This window comes from Callithrix jacchus, chromosome 8 (assembly GCF_049354715.1).
Source record: "Callithrix jacchus isolate 240 chromosome 8, calJac240_pri, whole genome shotgun sequence".
Lineage (NCBI taxonomy): Eukaryota > Metazoa > Chordata > Mammalia > Primates > Cebidae > Callithrix > Callithrix jacchus.
The window spans coordinates 131,069,574-131,091,443 of NC_133509.1; the positions used below are offsets into that span (position 1 = coordinate 131,069,574).

At 45.7% G+C, this 21,870-nt stretch overlaps 1 protein-coding gene across 2 annotated transcripts; it reads left to right on the top strand.

Moving 5' to 3' along the window:
- Positions 1–11,678: 11,678 nt before the first annotated feature.
- On the top strand, positions 11,679–20,547 carry BDKRB1 (bradykinin receptor B1). 2 transcript variants are annotated; one of them, XM_078335713.1, is made up of 3 exons: positions 11,679–11,766; positions 16,898–17,065; positions 19,461–20,547. In XM_078335713.1, the coding sequence occupies exon 3, from the start codon at positions 19,464–19,466 to the stop codon at positions 20,526–20,528; it is 1,065 nt and encodes a 354-aa protein (XP_078191839.1). In that variant the 5' UTR covers positions 11,679–11,766; positions 16,898–17,065; positions 19,461–19,463; the 3' UTR covers positions 20,529–20,547. The 2 variants fall into 2 exon arrangements, with proteins under 2 accessions (XP_078191839.1, XP_009004763.3); XM_009006515.5 differs by lacking the exon at positions 16,898–17,065.
- Positions 20,548–21,870: the final 1,323 nt, after the last annotated feature.

A 21,870-nucleotide genomic window follows, 5' to 3' on the forward strand; every position in this document is an offset into this window, starting at 1 on the left:
TATGGCAGCCTGAGCAAATGGACGCAGGTGTTTTAGTCCTTATGAGCATGTGAGCGAATGGACGCTGGTGTTTTAGACCTTATGAGCATGTGAGCGAATGGACGCAGGTGTTTTAGTTGTTTTGAGCATGTGCTCACTATGAGTTGCCCATTATGGTACCTGCAGGCCCCTTTTCTCAACAAGGGGAGAGCAAGCACACTGGATGTTTCCTCGGGACTTTTTAGGGCTAGAGATACTTGTCAGTGCAGATCTCCTAAGAAACAATAGGAAATGCAATCTTCCTGAATTGTAGAATTTTTTTTTTTCTTTACCAATTTTTTTTATTGCATTTTGGGTTTTGGGGTACATGTGCAGAACGTGCAAGATAGTTGCATAGGTACACACATGGCAGTGTGTTTTGCTGCCTTCCTCCCCTTCACCCGCATTTGGCATTTCTCCCCAGGCTATACCTCCCCATCTCCCCCCCGCTGCTGTCCCTCCCCTATTCCCCCCAATAGACCCCAGTGTGTAGTACCCCCTTCCCTGTGTCCATGTGTTCTCATTTTTCCTCACCCGCCTATGAGTGAGAATATGTGGTATTTCATTTTCTGTTCATGTGTCAGTTTGCTGAGAATGATGTTCTCCAGATTCATCCATGTCCCTACAAAGGACACAAACTCATCATTTTTGATTGCTGCATAATATTCCATAGTGTATATGTGCCACATTTTCCCAGTCCAGTCTATCATCGATGGGCATTTGGGTTGGTTCCAGGTCTTTGCTATTGTAAACAGTGCTGCAATGAACATTCGTGTGCATGTGTCCTTATAGTAGAATGATTTATAATCCTTTGGATATATACCCAGTAATGGGATTGCTGGGTCAAATGGAATTTCTATTTCTAAGGCCTTGAGGAATCGCCACACTGTCTTCCACAATGGTTGAACTAATTTACACTCCCACCAGCAGTGTAAAAGTGTTGTTATTTCTCCACATCCTCTCCAGCATCTGTTGTCTCCAGATTTTTTAATGATCACCATTCTAACTGGCGTGAGATGGTATCTCAGTGTGGTTTTGATTTGCATCTCTCTAATGACCAGTGATGATGAGCATTTTTTCATATGATTGTTGGCCTCATGTATGTCTTCTTTTGTAAAGTGTCTGTTCATATCCTTTGCCCATTTTTGAATGGGCTTGTTTGTTTTTTTCCTGTAAATCTGTTTGAGTTCTTTGTAAATTCTGGATATCAGCCCTTTGTCATATGGGTAAACTGCGACAATTTTTTCCCATTCTGTTGGTTGCCAATTCACTCTAGTAACTGTTTCCTTTGCCGTGCAGAAGCTGTGGAGTTTCATTAGGTCCCATTTGTCTATTTTGGCTCTTGTTGCCAATGCTTTTGGTGTTTTGGTCATGAATTCCTTGCCTACTCCTATGTCCAGAATGGTTTTGCCTAGATTTTCTTCTAGGGTTTTTATGGTGCCAGGTCTTATGTTTAAGTCTTTAATCCATCAAGAGTTAATTTTAGTGAAAGGTGTCAGGAAGGGGTTCAGTTTCTGCTTTCTGCACATGGCTAGCCAGTTTTCCCAACACCATTTATTAAACAGGGAATCCTTTCCCCATTGCTTGTTTTTATCAGATTTATCAAATATTGTATGGTTGTAGATATGTTGTGTTGCCTCCAATGCCTCTGTTCTGTTCCATTGGTCTATATCTCTGTTTTGGCACCAGTACCATGCTGTTTTGATTACTGTAGCCTTGTAGTATAGTTTGAAGTCTGATAGTGTGATGCCTCCCACTGTGTTCTTTTTGCTTAGAATTGACTTGGCTATGCGGGCTCTCCTTTGGTTCCATATGAAGTTCATGGTGGTTTTTCCAGTTCTGTGAAGAAGGTCATTGGTAGCTTGATGGGGATAGCGTTGATTCTGTAAATTACTTTGGGCAGTATAGCCATTTTCACGATATTGATTCTTCCTAACCATGAACATGGAATGTTTCTCTCTCTGTTTGTGTCCTCTTTTATTTTGTTGAGAAGTGGTTTGTAGTTTTCCTTGAAGAGGTCCCTTACGTTCCTTGTAAGTTGTATTCCTAGGTATTTTATTCTCTTTGTAGCAATTGTGAATGGCAGTTTGTTCTTGATTTGGCTCTCTTTAAGTCTGTTATTGGTGTATAGGAATGCTTGTGATTTTTGCACATTGATTTTATATCCTGAGACTTTGCTGAAGTTGCTTATCAGTTTCAGGAGTTTTTAGGCTGAGATGATGGGGTCTTCTAGGTATACTATCATGTCGTCTGCAAATAGAGACAATTTGGCTTCCACCTTTCCTATTTGAATATGCTTTATTTCTTTTTCTTGCCTGATTGCTCTGGCTAGAACTTCCAGTACTATATTGAATAGGAGTGGGGAAAGAGGGCATCCTTGTCTAGTGCCGGATTTCAAAGGGAATGCTTCCAGTTTTTTGCCCATTCAGTATGATATTGGCTGTTGGTTTGTCGTAAATAGCTCTTATTACTTTGAGATACGTTCCATCAATACCGAGTTTATTGAGGGTTTTTAGCATAAAGGGCTGTTGAATTTTGTCGAATGCCTTCTCTGCATCAATTGAGATAATCATGTGGTTTTTGTTTTTGGTTCTGTTTATGTGGTGAATTACATTTATAGACTTGCATATGTTGAACCAGCCTTGCATCCCTGGGATGAATCCTACTTGATCATGATGGATAAGTTTTTTGATGTGCTGTTGCAATCGGCTTGCCAATATTTTATTGAAGATTTTTGCATCTATGTTCATCATGGATATTGGCCTGAAGTTTTCTTTTCTTGTTGGGTCTCTGCTGGGTTTTGGTATCAGGATGATGTTGGTCTCATAAAATGATTTGGGAAGGATTCCCTTTTTTTGGATTATTTGGAATAGTTTCAGAAGGAATGGTACCAGCTACTCCTTGTGTGTCTGGTAGAATTCGGCTGTCAACCCGTCTGGACCTGGGCTTTTTTTGAGTGGTAGGCTCTTAATTGCTGCCTTGACTTCAGACCTTGTTATTGGTCTATTCATAGTTTCGGCTTCCTCCTGGTTTAGGCTTGGGAGGACACAGGAGTCCAGGAATTTATCCATTTCTTCCAGGTTTACTAGTTTATGTGCATAGAGTTGTTTGTAATATTCTCTGATGATGGTTTGAATTTCTGTGGAATCTGTGGTGATTTCCCCTTTATCGTTTTTTATTGCATCTATTTGGTTGTTCTCTCTTTTATTTTTTATCAGTCTGGCTAGTGGTCTGTCTATTCTGTTGATCTTTTCAAAAAAGCAGCTCTTGGATTTCTTGATTTTTTGAAGGGTCTTTCATGTCTCTATCTCCTTCAGTTCTGCTCTGATCTTAGTTATTTCTTGTCTTCTGCTAGGTTTTGAGTTTTTTTGATCTTGCTCCTCTAGCTCTTTCAATTTTGATGATAGGGTGTCAATTTTGGATCTCTCCATTCTTCTCATATGGGCACTTATTGCTATATATTTTCCTCTGGAGACTGCTTTAAATGTGTCCCAGAGATTCTGGTATGTTGTGTCTTCGTTCTCATTGGTTTCGAAGAACTTCTTTATTTGTGCTTTCATTTCATTGTTTATCCAGTCAACATTCAAGAGCCAGTTGTTCAGTTTCCATGAAGCTGTGTGGTTCTGAGTTAGTTTCTGAATTCTGAGTTCTAGCTTGATTGCACTGTGGTCTGAGAGACTGTTCGTTATTATGTCAGTTGTTTTGCATTTGCTGAGGAGTGCTTTACTTCCAATTATGTGGTCAGTTTTTGAGTAGGTTGATGTGGTGCTGAGAAGAATGTATATTCTGTGGATTTGGGGTGGAGAGTTCTGTAAATGTCTATCAGGTTTGCTTGTTCCAGGTCTGAGTTCAAGCCCTGGATATCCTTGTTAATTTTCTGTCTCATTGATCTGTCTAATATTGACAGTGGAGTGTTAAAGTCTCCCACTATTATTGTGTGGGAGTCTAAGTCTTTTTGTAAGTCACTAAGAACTTGCCTTATATATCTGGGTGCTCCTGTATTGGGTCCATATATATTTAGCATCGTTAGCTCTTCTTGTTGTATCGATCCTTTTACCATTATGTAATAACCTTCTTTGTCTCTTTTTATCTTTGTTGCTTTAAAGTCTATTTTATCAGAGATGAGAATTGCAATTCCTGCTCTTTTTTTGCTGTCCATTTGCTTGGTAAATCTTCCTCCATCCCTTTATTTTGAGCCTTTGTGTATCCTTGCATGTGAGAGGGGTTTCCTGGATACAGCATACCGATGGGTTTTGGTTTTTTATCCAATTTGCCAGTCTGTGTCTTTTGATTGGTGCATTTAGCCCATTTACATTTAGGGTTAATACTGTTATGTGTGAATTTGATACTGCCATTTTGATGCTAGCTGGCTGTTTTGCCCATTAGTTGATGAAGATTCTTCATTTTGTTGATGCTCTTTAGCATTTGGTGTGTTTTTGGAATGGCTGGTACTGGTTATTCCTTTCTATGTGTAGTGCCTCTTTCAGGAGCTCTTGTAAAGCAGGCCTGGTGGTGACAAAATCTCTGAGTACTTGCTTGTTTGCAAAGGATTTTATTTTTCCTTCACTTATGAAGCTCAGTTTGGCTGGATATGAAATTCTGGGTTGAAAGTTCTTTCTTTAAGGATGTTGAATATTGGCCCCCACTCTCTTCTGGCTTGTAGAATTTCTGCCGAGAGATCTGCTGTGAGTCTGATGGGCTTCCCTTTGTGGGTGACCCGACCTTTCTCTCTGGCTGCCCTTAGCATTTTCTCCTTCATTTCAACCCTGGTGAATCTGACGATTATGTGCCTTGGGGTTGCTCTTCTTGCAGAATATCTCTGAGGTGTTCTCTGTATTTCCTGGACTTGACTTTTGGCCTGCCTTGATAGGTTGGGGAAATTTTCCTGGATAATATCCTGAAGAGTATTTTCCAGCTTGGATTCATTCTCTTCGTCACATTCTGGTACACCTATCAAATGCAGGTTAGGTCTCTTCACATAGTCCCACGTTTTTTTGAGACTTTGTTCATTCCTTTTTACGCTTTTCTCTCTAATCTTGGTTTTTCATTTTATTTCATTGAGTTGATCTTCGACTTCTGATATTCTTTCTTCAGCTTGGTCAATTCGGCTGTTGAAACTTGTGCATGCTTCATGAAGTTCTCATGTTGTGTTTTTCAGCTCCTTCAATTCATTCATATTCCTCTCTAAGTTGTCTATTCTTGTTATCATTTCCTCAAAGCTTTTTTCAAGGTTCTTAGTTTCTTTGCATTGATTTAGAACATGTTCTTTTAGCTCACGGAAGTTTCTCATTACCCACCTTCTGAAGTCTGATTCCATCATTTCATCACACTCATTCTCCGTCCAGCTTTGTTCCTTTGCTGGTGAGGAGTTTTGGTCCTTTGTAGGAGGTGAGATGTTTTGGTTTTGGGTGTTTTCCTCCTTTTTGAGCTGGTTTCTTCCCATCTTTGCGGGTTTATCCACCTGCCATCTGAGTAGTTGCTGACTTTTCAATTGGGTCTCTGAGTGGGCGCCCAGATTGTTGATGATGAAGTATCTCTGTTACTTAGTTTTCCTTCTACCAGTCTAGCCCCTCTGCTGTAGGACTGCTGAGGTCCACTCCAGGCCCTGCTTGTCTGGGGCACACCTGTAGCAGCTGCAGAACAGTGAGGGGTGCTATCAGTTTCTTCTTCTGCTATCTTTGTCCCAGAATGATGCCCGCCAAATGTCAGTCTGATCAGTTTTTTTTGAGGTGACTCTTTGGATATACAGGGGTCAGGGAGCTGCTTGAGGAGGCAGTCTGTACTTTATAGGAGCTCAAGTGCTGAGCTATGAGCTCCATTGATCATTCAGGGTGGTTAGGCCAGTACGTTTAAGTCTGCTGCAGCAGAACTCATAAAACCCCTTTTTTCCCTCAGATGCTCTGTCTCGGGGAGTTAGGGCTTTCTTTGTGAGTATCCATTGCACCTTCCTGCCCAGCTAGGAGGCAGTCTAGTCACTATTTGCCTGTCGAGGCTCCGCCCTGCTGCCGCGGGCTCCACCCTGTTGGCGGAGTCTCTCTGTTATGGTGGGTTGCCTCGGCAACGGCAGGCTGCATCAGCAATGGGAGTGTACCTCAGTAGGGGCGGTATGCCTTGGTAATGGCGGACGTCCCTCCCCCACCTAGCTGCACCGTCCCAAGCTGAACCATCCTGGGTTCAGCTGTGCCTGCAGTGAAACTCTCAATCCCGAGCGTTTCAAATTGCCGTTTTGTTTGTCCCTGTGGGGGTGGGACCCGCCAAGCCTGATCACCTGGCTCTCTGCCTCAGAGCCCTCTTTTTTTTTTTTTTTTTTAAGTTGAACGGTTGACTCTCTCCCAGGTGTTTCAGTCGGCTGCTGATACGGCACCGGGATCTGTGTGATTTCCCGTACAGCGACCCACTGCACCGGCTCAAACGTCTCTTCCCGGTAATCTCCTGGTCTGGCTTACTGTCCAAGTCCCATTTAATCAGATGGATATGCTAATCTGCCCTCCCAAATCTCAGATTGCCAGTTTAACAGGGCATCCAGACCAGTGCGTTCTGTGCGGATTGCCGCTGCACTGCGGTGCCGGCTGAAATGGCGCGAGCCTTAACAGCTGCACTGGCGTCCCGTGTCTCTCCTACACCTGGGAATTTCCCTGTTCTGTGGGCAACAAAGATCCATCTGGAAATGCAGATTGAACTCACCCTCTGCGTCTTCACTGAGAGCTGCAATCCTGATTTGCTCCTACCGCGCCATCTTGGCAGTCTGAATCTGTAGAATCTTTTTTTTAACAGAAAATACTGAGGCCTTTCCCATGGTCACACAGCATGTTATGGGCCAGCCCAAGCCCCCAGAGCATGAATCATGGGCCTGTGGTGCTGAGTGTAAATGCTCATCGCTGCGGACCTAGGACCTGGGCTCCCCTCATTCTCTCTTCCTTCCCCAGAACCAAATGGCAGGCTGATTCAAGGAGTCTCAGACCAGGATTTTTTTTAAAAAAAAAAGGCCACAGGGCCCAGCTCCCAGCTTTCAGACAGCCCAGCCACCAACCACCACCACCCACCACCCCCCGCAAGGTGGGATGCTGTTTATAGACAACCCTGAAAGATGGCCAAAGACAGGCCTACGAGACTCTCTGGATGCCTCCCTTCATGCTGAGTCACCCTTTGTGGCCCACTCAGCCGGCAAGCAATGAGTGTCCGTTCCCTCTGCTCAGTTCTGGCCAAGACAGAGCACAGCCTGTGTGGCCCCTTCTCATAATGCCACTACCATATCTTGTGCAACAATAAAATGATAAAATCAGGAACAGTGACTGTGGGGTGCCTACCAAAGGCCAGCTGCATCACATTATCCCATGGGATTCGCAAACTCCTCAACTCACCCCACTTGACAGATCAGCACACTGAAGCTCCGGAAGGTGGAACTGAAAATGCTCCACATTCACATTCTCAACAGTGATGGAGCTAGGGTATCAACCCTGCTGAGGCAGCTCCACACCCAACACCTGCCCGCCCAGACTTCCAAATCAGACCTTCAGGACCAGGGACTTGCTTTTACAATCAGATTTGTTCGCTGTCTCCCTAACCTCCCAAAGTACAGTAGTCCCCCCTTATCCATGGTTTCAGTTACCTGTGACCAATACAAGTCTGAAAATATTAAATGGAAAATTCCAGAAATAAACAATGAATAAGTTTTAAATCATGCGCCCTTCTGAGTAGTGTGATGAAACCTCACCCCATCCTGCTTTGTCCCACTTGGTACATGAGTTATCCCTTTGTCCAATGTATTCACACTGTATAAGCTACCTACTACTACTATATAGAAAAAAGCATAGTGTTATAAGGTTTGGTACTATCTGCGTTTTCAGGCAGACCCACTGAATGGATGGAGTCTTGGAATGTTTTCTCTGTGGCTAAAGGGAAACTGCTGTACAGAGCTTCATGCCTTTCTGTTTTGAGGACCACTGCATCCTGCTCTGTTTCTTCACAGAACTCACAATCACAAGGATATACAGGTTTCTGTTAGTCTGTCTCTATCCCAAGTCTGTAGCCCCCATGAGGGCTGGGACAGCCAAGAATGACCACAGGTCTTCAAGAAAAGGTGTGGTTACCTTCAGCAATTTCGGTTTCCTATACTCCGAGTTCTGCAACTCACAGAAGCAATTTCAGTTTCCCTGTTCCCAGAGTTCTTCATCCCCATCATGGGGGCCAACATGATTTATATGAAAGATACGTGCTCACAGCATCAACTTGATAATACGGTAATCCAATTCCATCTCTGTAAAACATCATAAAGAACTACTGGTTTCTAGGGAAAACATCTTATTCCATGTCCCCATTCTTTGCTGCACACATCGGTTAACTAGGCATCTAACCCGATCGAAAAATGATGTAAGAGCTTTTCCATATGGCACTTGCTGCCAGATTAAGAGAGAAAGGTCATAAAACTGAGAAAAGATGCATCAACATGTATCTATTCATCTTACTGGGAACATCTATATAGCGCGATACTGACATTTCCCACACTGTTATTTGATCCTCGAGACAACTCTCAGAAGCGGTCAGGACCAGAGCATTCCAGGACTGCCAGGGTCCCGGTTCTCTCCTGGAAGCGCTGCAGGTGAGCTCCACCTGCTCTGAGGATTTACCTTTAGCATAAATCATGTTGGTCCCCATGCTAGAGCCACAAAACTTCCAAGTATGGGTAAATGGAGATTGTTTCTGTGAGCTGCAAAACTTTCTGCACCTGCTCTCTCAAAGCACCCTTACTCTGGGCTGAAACTGTCATTCAACTCTCTTTCCTGAACCAAACCAATAGCAGCACAGGGCCTGCTGGAGGGTTGGGGATATGGAATATTCATGGATAGAGTGAGTAATTGGGGTATGGGGCTTGAACCCAGGCTTTCTGACTCCAAGTTCCAAGTGAGCCTTCCACAAGGCTCACTTATGAACATGTGTGTGTTTATAATACACATGCTGGTCCCTCCACCTATGATGGTTTTCTCAGCTTGCTTGCCTTCCAAACTCCTATTCAGCCCCGAAAACCCAGTTTAAATATCCCTCTGCCATGAGTTCTTCCCCAACTCTGCATAATAGTCAAAGTTCTCTAGAGAAACATAACCAACAAAAAAATAGATAAATACAGATGGATGTGTCATAAGGAATTGGTTTGTGTGATTATGGAGGCTGAGAAATCCCACCATCTGCTCTCTGCAAGCTGGAAACCCAGGAGGACCAGTGATGTAGTGCCAGTGGGAGTCTGAAGGCCAGAAACCCAGGACGGCCAGTGAGAAGGCAGGAGAAGGCAGATGTCTCAGTTTGAAAACAGCCAGGCAGAGAGAACAGATTCTCCCTTGCTTCTCCTTTTCATTGTGTTCAGGCCTCCAACAGGTTGGATGCCACCCACCATGTTAGAGAAGGCAACTGGCCTTACTCAGTCTACCAGTTCAAAGAATAATCATTTCAATTAACCTACGAAGGTTCAACACCCTCATGGACACCCCCAGAAACCATTTTTAATCAAGTATCTGGGCACCCCATGACCCAGTCAGCATGACACATAAATTACCCATCCTACTCCACCTTGAGCAGAACTCATTTTTTTTCAAACCTCACACTCAGACACAGTCTCAGAACTTCATTGCCACTCTGCTTTCTACAACACATTGTCACTGGATGTCAGCTTGTCCTTGTCCTCAGCCATCCCGAGAGCTCCTTAAGTGGGAGAGAACTGTGGTCATCTCTGCATCCTGGTGCCCGAACAGGGCCTGGGCCCCACAGGGGTTTGGGACATGTTTGTTGACATAAGACAAGCTATTGCTATTCTTATATATAAATAAATAGAGTTATGAATACACTCAGCAAATATTTGAGCACCTGCGACATATGAGCCCTATAGTAGCAGTAGGGAAGATGATCCTAATCAAAAGAGATCAATCCATTGCCTGGTGGAGCAGGTGGCGATAGGGCTGTGAAGAGCAGTGGAGCAGGGCAAGAGGAGGAGAGGTTATTTCAGGGAAGGGCTCTCTGACAAGAGGGGATTGGTGAGGACCAGAAGGACCTGGGGGAGCAAGCATGGGGCTCTTGATGGGATGGCACTCTGTGCAGGGGAACAGACAGTGCAAAGTCCCTGAGGTAGGAGAAGAGGTGGCACATTCAAAAAAGAGAGAGGAAAGGCTGGGTGTAGTGGGGAGTGCCTGTAATCTCAGCATTTTGGGAAGCCGAGGCAGGAGGATGACTTAAGCCTACAGGAAATTGAGACCAGCCTGTGTGACACAGTGGGACCCCATCTCAAAAAACAAAAAACACAGCTAGAGGAGGCCAGGGTAGTCAGGTACCATGAGAAGGGGGATCTAGGAGACAGGTCTGCACATGTGTGCTGGGAGACAGCCGGGGGCGGGGGGGGGGGCGTTCTGCGCATGTGCTGTGGGAGAAGCTGGGTCTGCGCATGTGCGGCCTTGCTAATGTCAGATCTTGGTGGTTTCCTGGGCCTGAGACAGATCAACAGAGGAGTTGAAGAAGAAACGTCACACCGCCTGGCTTCGGCTTTAGGAGACAGAGAAATGCAGCCGACTCTCCTGGTACAAGTCCCTTCTGAGCGCGTGCGCGCTCCTGGGATCCTCGAGGCTCCCTAAGGAGGAGGGTCTGCTAAGCCCCCTGAGCCCCTGCTCTGCCCCGGGCGAGGCCTTCAGCTCCCGAAGCAGGGCCACACAAGGGCAGTTCCAGCTTCTTCCCTGAGATGTACATCCACTTGGATTGCTATTGCTTCCCGCTGCTTCCACAATTTTAACGTCTTCAGCATCAGGAGAAAACAGCGGGAAAATCCGAAGTGCAGTTGGCTGCCTCTGAGATGTCACTAGCAGAAAAGGGGAGCACAAAGAAAAGGCAAGATTCGAAAGACGGAGGTGACACCTTCCGTTCCAAACATCTGGGGGATCACCTTTTCGGAAGTCAGACTCGAAGCCCTGCATTCTGACTTCTGGAGTGAGTTCTTCTACATGTAGGGGCGTCCCTGGAAAGATCTTAATTTTTAAGATGGCAGGTAAGGGGCCTTCAGTTGGAGAATCTTGCCAGCCGATTCTCAAAGCCAAAAATGTCTTACTGTCTGAAACATGTGGTCCTGAGTAGTTCAAGTTGACCCATGCAGATTTATATTTGCAGAGCCGCCAAGGAAGATTAGGAAAAAATGCGTCTGATCTTACTCAAGTCTGAACATTGCATGAGTCAAACATTTTCCTAGCTCTCTGTTTGTGTAATAGGTTTACACTTATGGATTCTTGGCGATGTATCTTTCACAAACAAAATTCAAAAGAGAACATTCAAAGTGGCTCCCACAAAAGCGGCTGCAGAGCCCAGACATTCAGGAGCCAAGACTGAAGGGAGCAAAAGCCATCTCTCAATGTTCACTGAGACTTTGCCAGCCTTGGGGCAAGTCTTAGGGCACCTTTGTCAATGTACAGGTCTTGGGCGGGATTGGGAGCCTCCACAGATGTTATGGAAGTAAAGGGGGAGACAGTAGCTGAATAATCTCTCATCATCCCTAAAGTGCAGAGTGAAATGAGAATGGAGTTCTCCTTCCAAATCCACTTGGAGTGAGTCCCGAAAGACTCACTTTCGCGGCAATCCCCACAATGACATCATCAGGGCAGACGTTATATAATTTAAAGCCACATTTCCACAGAGCTTCCCAGAAGAGAAAACACCTCCGAAGGCAGCTCTCGCCATCAGAAAACCCAACTAAAGTTGTGAACACCTTCATTTGCTGCCTGAGTAAGTAAATGACCACCTTTTTTTTTTTTAATGAGAGTACAATATAAGAGGAAATCTGTGTCTCTTAGAAAAACAAAAAACTTCCTTTTGCCCATAGTCCCAGCTACTCAGGAGGCTGAGGCAGGAGAATTGCTTGAACTCGGGAGGCAGAGGTTGCAGTGAGCCAAGATTGAGCCACAACACTCTGGCCTGGTGACAGAGTGAGACCCCATCTCAAAACAAAGAAAACAAAACAAAACTTCCTTTTATACCTACCTATTGGCAAAATTTTCTGCTTCTGTGAGGGAACTTTTAAAAAATAATTCTAAGTCAATTTAAGAGACTTATTTCATGCCTAGTTTGGGTCTTGATTGCTTTTCCAGAACAGGAGAGGGAGGGACAGGTTTTAGAACTGTCGGGAAGGTTTCAGTAGCTCCTCCTATCAAGATCAAGTGAAACTTGTCAGGGCTGAATGCAGCCACCGGAGCTCACCTGGACTCTGACCAGTCACAGCCTGCAAATTCCGATTCGTAAAAATTAAACTAGTCTCCCTGGGATGGCTTACAATATTTCATAAGACCAATAACTGGTTGGGTTCTTCGTGTCTTGAAAGTAGCATTTTATTATGTGACCACACTGATGGTCTTTAACATCTATGGCTGTATTTCCAATGCCTTTACCATCATCGTGCTGTTGAAACTGAAGTTAATTTGAAGAATTCGCTAATTTGTTGAATTCTCTCTCATAGCCAAGGTTAAAATGAACTCTCTCATAGCCGAGGTTAAAATGCTCAGCATTCAGAAGATCCTATACAGGAATTACAGAATTGTCATCTCTAGTAGACTTGCCCATGTCCCTTCTGAGCTCTTCATATAAGATCACATATTACTAACGATATGTGTAGATACTATTTATTGAGCACCTACTATGTTCCAGGCAAATATCAGAGCTAAAGATACAAACTGGCAAAGGAAGATTTCTCCTCTCTGGCCAACCTTATAAACACAGACAGCAGCAGGTGAGGACAGTCCCTTTAAAAATAAACCCCACATGAGCAGGCCCATGCTGTGGCTGCAGTGGCCCCAGCCACCTCCCGGTCCTGGGGATTGGGGTGGTGTCCACTGACCCGATCAGATTCGAGTTAAAATTGCTGCATAGCTGGTCATCTCTGGCTTCCGGGCCAGGGTGCAGCCTCACCCCCTGTGCTGGTTTCCACGGCTGCTGTAATTAATTAGCACAAACTTACTGGCTTAAAACAATGCAAGTTATTACCTGACAGTTCTGGAGGTCAGAAGTTCAAACTCAGTCTGGCTGAGCTAAAGTCAAGGTATTGGCCTGGCTTTGTTATCTGCCCCCATGATTCAATTACCTCCCATTGAGTCCCTCACACAACACGTGGGAATTATGGGAGCTACAACTTAAGATGAGATTTGGGTGGGGACACAAACAAACCATATCATGCTCAACACCCTCCCATCTCTTCTCAAACCCTCAGTGCCCCAGCCTCTCCACCCCAGGTCAGGACCTCTCCTTCTTTCTCCCTGAGAAAACCCAATCCATCACAGGACAGTTCCACAGATTCCCACCTGCCAGCCTCTGTCACCATAGACCTCATCAGAGGTAGCTAGGAGAGGGATGGCCAAACCATGTGCTGTGCACACTGCCGGGGCACCCCAACAGGCAAAAACTATGTCCCCCCAAAATAAGTATTTATAGGTAGAGAGAAGAAGGAAGGAAGGAGGGAGGGAGGGAGGATGGGAGGAAGGAGAGACAGAGGGAAGCAGGATGGGAAGGAGGAAGGATGAGAGGGAGGGAGGAAGGGAGGAGGGAAGAAAGGGTGGGAGGGAGGGTGGGGAAGGAGAGAGGGAGAGAAGGAAAGAGGGAGGGAGGGAGGATGGGAGAAAGGAGGGAGGATGGGAGAAAGGAGGGAGGATGGGAGAAAGGAGAGAGGGAGGGAAGCAGGGTGGGAAGGAGAGGAGGAAGGATGGGAGGGAGGAAGGGAAGGAGGATAGGAGGGAGGGAAGAAGGAAAGAAGGAAGGGAGGAAGGAAGGGAGTATGGGAGGGAGGGGGGAAGGGAGGGAGGATGGGAGGAAGGAGAGAGGAAGGGAAGCAGGATGGGAAGGAGGGAGGATGAGAGGGAGGGAGGGACGGAGGGAGGAAGAGAGGAGGGAAAGAAGGGAGGGAGGGAGGATGGGGAAGGAGAAAGGGAGAGAATGAAAGAGGGAGGGAGGATGGGAGAAAGGGGAGAGCGAGGGAAGCAGGATGCAAGGGAGGGAGGGAGGATGGGACAAAGGAGAGAGGGAGGGAAGCGGGATGGGAGGGAGGAGGGAGGATGGGAGGAAGGAGAGAGGGAGGGAAGCAGGATGGGAGGGAGGGAGGGAGGAAGTGAGGGAGGGAGGGAGGATGGGAAGGGAGGGAAGGAAGAGAGGGAAAAAAGGCCAACAAAATGGTTTTATTATATTGACGGTGTTATAAAGTAGTTCTAGACAAAAACTATTTTCCAAAAACTCTTTAAATAAATGTATAAATGTGTATATATGTATATTAGAGCAAAATAAAACATGTTTGTTAAATAACTGAATATTCAAAAATAAGATAAGCAACATCATTGTTCTTGCTGCATATTCACATGCTGTGGTTTCTTGTGCCTGACTGACACCATGTCACTGGCATTTTTCCCAAAATTTCCCAAGTATTTTTGTCAATGTGGTCTTGTTATTTTTAATTTTTCCATGTAATTGCCTGAAACCTTTTTTCCACAAGTTTTACAATTAACAAATTTAAATTAGTGCCTTCAGTTGACTCTTCTCTTGAACCATAATATATTGAGAAAATGTTCCCTCTGCAGGTGCTGAGTGTTAAGCTCTCAGCAAATTCTGCCAAGCAGAGGCTGTTCTCCAGTTCAGTTCTTTGCATATGAAACTGCAAAAATATTTTAGCTCAGATATTTTCACAGGTGCTGTCTTTTTGCCTTAGTTCAGGATTCCTTTCTTCCACAAAGTTTTGTTTTGTTTTTGAGATGGAGTCTCACTCAGTCACCCAGGCTGGGGTGCACAGTGGTGTGATCTCCGCCCACCGCAACTGCCGCCTCCCGGGTTCAAGTGATTCTCCTGCCTCAGCGTCCCAAGTAGCTGGGATTACAGGTGCCTGCCACCACACTCAGCTAATTTTTGTATTTGTAGTAAAGATGAGGTTTCACCATGTTGGCCAGGCTGGTCTTGAACTCCTGACCTCAGGTGATCCACGCACCTCGGCCTCCCAAAGTGCTGGGATTACAAGCATGAGCCACTGCACCCAGCCCACAAGTATTTTTTTTTTTTTTTACAGGATTCAAGCTTTTGTACCTATTTATAAGTTTTGAACGTTTGTCAAATTTAGATACTGCAAATCATAGGTTTTCTCAATTTCATCTCATTTCCGTACAGAACATGAATTTATACATTAAAAAGATTCTTCCCACAAATTGAGATATTTATATATTTGAGAGCTTATTATAGGATTTCAGAATTAAGTCTTGTACAGCATTGGATTTTGATAATTTTCTGATACATTTTATAATTTTTCTGCATTCCAGCTTTGTTTTCAATAATTATAGTCCCACTAAAACTTTGAAAGCTGATGTTTTGATGCTCTATCCATTGAATAACTTAAAATTTCCAACTGATTCGGAACAAAATTCAACAAAAATTTAGACATCTGTTTTCACGCACAGTTTAACAGCTGATAATGGGAAAATAATAGAGAAAACATGTGCAAGTTGGTTTTTCGAAAGACTTCATAAACAGCTTTATCACAAGTTTGTGGTCCAGTAAATCTGTGCATGTCTTAACATTTTGTAAATTTTGTCAAGTACATCTATTTCAATTTATAGAATATTGACACTTGTTTATATGCAATAACACATTGTGTGTGCACCACGACCTATTCCAATCACATTTCTGTTTCATTGGTGTCTTAATTTAGTAGGAATATTATTGTTACCACGACACTGGACTCCACCAAAATTTGTGTTTTATCCTCACAGAAATGCAATGACTTTATTCCCAATGTGGAAAATTGAAACAATTTAAAATAGCATTGACAAAAAAAGTCAGTTGTTCCACTTTGCCAGAATGAATGCCCCAAAGCCCAGCTTTGCTTCCATGAGCTGGATGAAAGAGGGAACTGTGATTGGAATTAACAGGTTTTTCTGTCTGAAGAGTCTGAGGATACTGGCGTTGAGCTGGCCCCGTTTTACTTTCAATGATGTTCTTCTTTTGGAACCAGAGCACAGTCAGCACTGTTGCACGTGCACAAGAACAGCTGGAACTAAACGTGAGCTGAGTTAACTTAAAGAACAGTTGTTTGATCTAAGGGAAAAGTCATGCCTCCCAGAATGATTGTATGACAGCATCTTTTGCAGCTACACAGATGAGACCCAGGTCTTAGGGTGCCATGTTCTTAAAATGACTCATTTCTAAAGTAGCAGCTCCGTGTCTTAGGTTTTCTTGCAATCAGTGAAATTGCTGCAGCCCCCGTAGTGATGCAAATGTCAGTAGACATTCTGTGCGATCTACCTGCTCATCAACAACGTCCTTGAGCAACAGAAGTGCAGTCCTTAAATTTCCATTAAACATTTGTTTTTTAGCTCATTACTCCAAAAGGGTTTATTGCAAATTCTTTAAGTATTGCCAAATGATAAAATAAACATAGTTTTGGATTTATGCCCTACAAAAAATGACCAAACTATTTTAACAAGAGCCTCCAGCCTCCTCCATGTGTTCTAGGCAGGAACTGCTCAGCTTCTGTGTGCCACGGACAACCACCAAACCGTGATTTGCCGTGTCTCCTGCTAATCTGTCAGCTGGCAACTCTGCAGCTTCTGCTCTTTTATCTACTCTCTCCCTTGGTGATTTCATCCAGACTTGTGGCTTTAAATGCCATTCCTGTGATTACAACTGCCAGTTATGTCTCATCGTCCCAAATCTTGTCCCTGAATACCAAACTTGTCTATCTCATTGCCTACCGGACGTCTCCACGTGATGTCCACTTTGCATCTCAACCTTAGCAATTCCAAAGTTGAACTCCTGATCTCCCGCCCTACACACAAAAAGCTGCTTCATCTTCATTCTGCCATCTTCCTTATGGCTGATGACGACTTCATACTTCCAGGTGTTCAGTCAAAAAGCTTTGGCATTGTCCGACTCCTCCTTTCTCCCACCTGGATCCAACTGAAAATCATGGTGTTAGCACCTTCAGAACACATCTAGGGTCTGATCACCTCTCACCACCTGCACTGCCACTCTTCCCAGCTGTCACCCGCCAGCATGTTTATTTAGTGTGAGTATTGTTTATCAATTCTTCCTCCCACTAGGCTTATATGCACACTGAGAGCCGGGATTTTTGCCTGCTGTATTCACTGCCATGTCCTAAATACCTAGAACAGTGCCTGACACATATTACGTTCTCCGTAAATACTTGCTCAGCAAATACATGACTGGAGGAACCAGCGAATTATACCCCAGTGTGAATAACTCCATGTGAGTGACATAACAGAATGTCACAGCTAGAAGGGCCTCTCGAGGTCATCTTGTCTCCCTTAAATAAAGAAAGTCAGGCTCAGAGACATAAACTGACTTGCCCGAGGTTACACAGCCAAATGTGCTCTTCCAAGATTAATTCTCTGCTACACAATATCTTTTGTTGGTATCTGTGAGGCTTTGTGCGGTTGAAAGAATCTGTCATCATCCAGTAATAGCGATCATGATGGTGACAGCTAACGTTTGCCGTGTGCTGATGATGAGTCAGAAACCCTGCCAAGCTCTGGGTGTATATTAACCTATCCAAGGTGGGGAAGAGTGTTTAGGCTCTGAAGCTCATCTGGAACCCCAGAAATCCCACAGTGTAGGCAGCTGCTCACTCTGCAGATAGGATTTTGTGGGTCCCTGAATTGGCTGTGGGAGGTTTTGCTGACAGGAGGCTACAAAGCCAGGAGCACAGGATGTGACCTACCCCTCCTGGGACCACAGAGGGCTGGAAGACACAGTCTTCCCTAAGGAAAGAAACAGAGTTTTCTATCCCTCTCCTGGTGTAACTCAGCATGGGAGCATAGGAGGCAGGTCAGGATATGAGCTTGAGCTGTGGGGGGTGTGCAGACCAAGGTTCATAGCATACACTGTGCCCACCAGCTCTGGCTCCTCCGGCAAGCGTGGGAGTCCAGTCAGCTGCATGGCTGTGAGCACAGCCTCTGGGATCCATGCACACCAGGGTTCCTAGTGTAGCCCTGTAATCACCAGCCAGGTCTTCTCTGACTAGCTGGTTAACTTCTCTGAGCCTGGCTTCGCCATTCACCAGTTGGGGACAGGTGCAGCGGAACAGAGCAGATGGAAGCTCAGACTCTCTATCAGGCTCTCGAATCAGACTGCCTGGGTTTAAATCCAGGTTCTGTTGACCAGCTGGGTGACCTCAGGCGACTTGGGGTCTCAGCACTCAATTTTCTAATTGGCTAACTGGAGATGACAAGGCCCCTACCTTGTGTGACTGCCAGGAAGATTAAATGAGAAAATACTTAAATGTGAAACACTTAGAGTGGTGCCTGAAACACAGAGACCATTGATACCATCTAACAAGTGTTATCCTTATTTTATTTATGCTTTCCTTTTTCTTTTTTCTTTTCTTTTCTTTTTTTTTTTTTTTTTTTTTTGAGACAGGGTCTCAGTTTTTCTGTCAGCCCCGGCTGGAGTGCTGCGGCATAATCACGGCTCACTGCAGCCTCAATTTTCCAGGCTCAGACGATCCTCCCACCTCAGCCCCTTGAGTTGCCAGGACCACAGGCATGCACCACCATGCCTGGCTAATTTTTGTATTTTTTTGTAAAGACAGGATTTCACCATGTTGCCCAGGCTGGCTTTCAACTCCTGGGTTCATCTGATCCACCCGCCTTGGCCTCCCAAAGAGCTGAGATTATAGGTGTTAAATCACCACACCTGGCCATACTCATGTTTTTCAAGCCCATAAGAGGAACCTCCTAGCATCGTCCCCACCCTGTCCACTGCACTGGTCCCAGCCCCCAACAGGTCAGCTCCCTTTGCTGTTCCCGGGTTTCCCACACTTCTGTCTCAAGCCATGACCTCTGCTTCCATGTCTGCAGCCCCATGAGGCTGGTGCTCCTCTGTCCTGCATATCTCCAGTGCCTGGCAAGGTGCTGGCATGAAGTAGGTGCTCATTAAATGCCTGTTAAAATGCTAGTAATAATAATAATGGTACCTTTGTTACTAAGACTAATCACTACCTTCCAAAGTCTTTCCTCTATGCCAGGCAGCGAGCTAAGCTGCTAACCCCGTAGATTCTATCACCATCCCTCCCATGATCCCACAAGAAAGACCCAATTCTCTCCAATGTTTAAAAAGGAAAGTAAAAATCAATGTGTCTTAGTAGCTCACACTGAGTGGTTGTACCAGGATTTGGACTCAGGCACCATGCTTTAAACCAGAGGTCAGCAAACTTTTCCTCTGAAGGAACAGATGGTAAATAGCTTCAGCTTTGCAAGCCAGCCAGTCTCCAGTGCAGGCACTTGGCTCACCCTTGTAGCATTAACGCAGCCGTAGATAATGCATCCATGAATGCGTGTGGCTCCATGCCAATAAAACTTTATTGTCCATAGGTGACAGGCTGGTTTGGCTCATAAGCCATAGCCTGCCACTCCCTGTTGTATTCTACCTACTGTTCATTTCAGGTCATGTACACGGCAACCTGGGCCCCTCTACAGTTCCAGTCCTCCAACCAGAGCCAGCTCTCCCCTCAAAATGCTACGGCCTGTGACAATGCTCCGGAAGCCTGGGACCTGCTGCACAGAGTGCTGCCGACATTTATCATCTCCATCTGCCTCTTCGGCCTCCTGGGAAACCTTTTTGTCCTGTCGGTCTTCCTCCTGCCCCGGCGGCGACTGAATGTGGCAGAAATCTACCTGGCTAACCTGGCGGCCTCTGATCTGGTGTTTGTCTTGGGCTTGCCCTTCTGGGCAGAGAATATCTGGAACCAGTTTAACTGGCCTTTCGGGGCCCTACTCTGCCGTGTCATCAATGGGGTCATCAAGGCCAATTTGTTCACCAGCATCTTCTTGGTGGTGGCCATCAGCCAGGACCGCTACCGCGTACTGGTGTATCCAATGGCCAGTCGGAGGTGGCAGCGGCGGAGGCAGGCCCAGGTTACCTGCGTGCTCATCTGGGTTGTGGGGGGCCTCTTGAGTATCCCCACATTTCTGCTGCGATCCCTCAAAGCCGTCCCAGATCTGAACATCACCGCCTGCATCCTGCTCCTCCCCCACGAGTCCTGGCACTTTGCAAGGATCGTGGAGTTAAACATTCTGGGTTTCCTCCTACCACTGGCTGCGATCATCTTCTTCAACTACCACATCCTGGCCTCCCTGCGAGGGCGGAAGGAAGCCAGCGGTACAGGGTGTGGGGGCCGCAAGGATGGCAAGACCACGGCGCTGATCCTCACGCTCGTGGCTGCCTTCCTGGTCTGCTGGGTCCCTTACCATTTCTTTGCCTTCCTGGAATTCTTGTTCCAGGTGCAAGCAGTCCGAGGCTGCTTCTGGGAGGACTTCATCGACCTGGGCCTGCAGCTGACCAACTTCTTTGCTTTCATCAACAGCTCCTTGAATCCAGTGATTTATGTCTTTGTGGGACAGCTCTTCAGGACCAAGGTCTGGGAACTTTATAAACAGTGCACCCCTAAAAGTCTTGCTCCCATGTCTTCATCCCATAGGAAAGAAATCTTCCAACTTTTCTGGCGGAATTAAAACAGCACTGAACCAAGAATCTTGACGTTCTTATCAATTCTTTGTGACATAATAAATGCTATTGTAATAGGCTAAATTGTTACTCCCATTGGTTGGGGGTTACCTAATTCCTGGACTTTACGAATGTTACTTTATATGATAAAGGGGACTTTACAGCTGTTACCAATAAAGTCTTGAGATGGGGAGATGAGCCTGAGTTATCCAGGTGGGCCCAATATAATCACAAGGGTCCTTATAGGAGGGACGCAGGAGGCTCAGAGTCAGGAGATGTGACAGGAGATGTGACTGTGGAAGAGGCCAGAGGAATTCAGGGCGGCCGCTACGGGCCAAGGATTGCAGGCACCCTCTAGAGGCTGGAAAGGGCAAGGAAATGGATCCTCCCCTGGAGCCTCCAGAAGAAATGGGTCCTGCCAACTCGCTGACTTCAGCCAGGGAAACATGTAGGATTTCTGGCCTCCAGAAGTGTTAGAGAATACATTTGTGTTTTGTTTTGTTTCATGGAGATGGAGTCTCTGTCGCCTAGGCTGGCATGCACTGATGTAATCATGGCTTACTGCAGCCTCAATGTCCCAGACTCAAGGGAACCTCCACCTCAGCCTCCTGTAGCTGGGACTACGATGTGCATCACCATGCCTGGCTATGTTTTCTGTTTTGTAGAGATGGGTCTTCCTGTGTTGCCTAGTCGGGTCTCAAACTCAAGGGCTCAAGTGATCACTTTGGTCTCCCAGAGTGCCGGGATTGCAAGCCTGGCCACTGCGCTCGGCCCCATTTGTGTTTTAAGCCACCAAGTTTCTGGTAATTTGTCACAGCGGCAGCAGGAGCAAATACAAGTGTCCAGTAAGGGCCTCTCCTGTCACACTTCCGTTTGTCCATTCAAAGCTTTCCAGGCGATCTGCCGGGAATGCAAGGATGATATAGCTAGGCGTCCCAGGAGTTCTATCTTCAAGGAACTTGCGTACATCTAAGTATTATAATATAAAAAGCAAAATGAGAAATTGCATTTTGTTTTTTATATTATAAAAATTGCTGGATCTGAGCACACGACAGATCCAGCATCTTGCATCTTCAGAGAGAAAGCGGATGAGTTCCCTCTCAGGTTAGCAGAGAAGACGCTGTGAAGGGAGTCAGCCGTGAGCCTGGTTTCCACAAAGGGTGCAATCTGGATACATGGAGATGGGAGGAAGGGCTGGCAGGGGCAGAACCAAAACGTGGAGGTGGAAAGGTGAGCTGCTCACGAATGAATGCTCGTGTGTACTGTTGTTGAACTCATAACGCACTGGTGCGCGTCCTGCTACGAGAAACCCAAGGGTGAACGTAACAGTGTCTCTACCTTCCAGGGGCT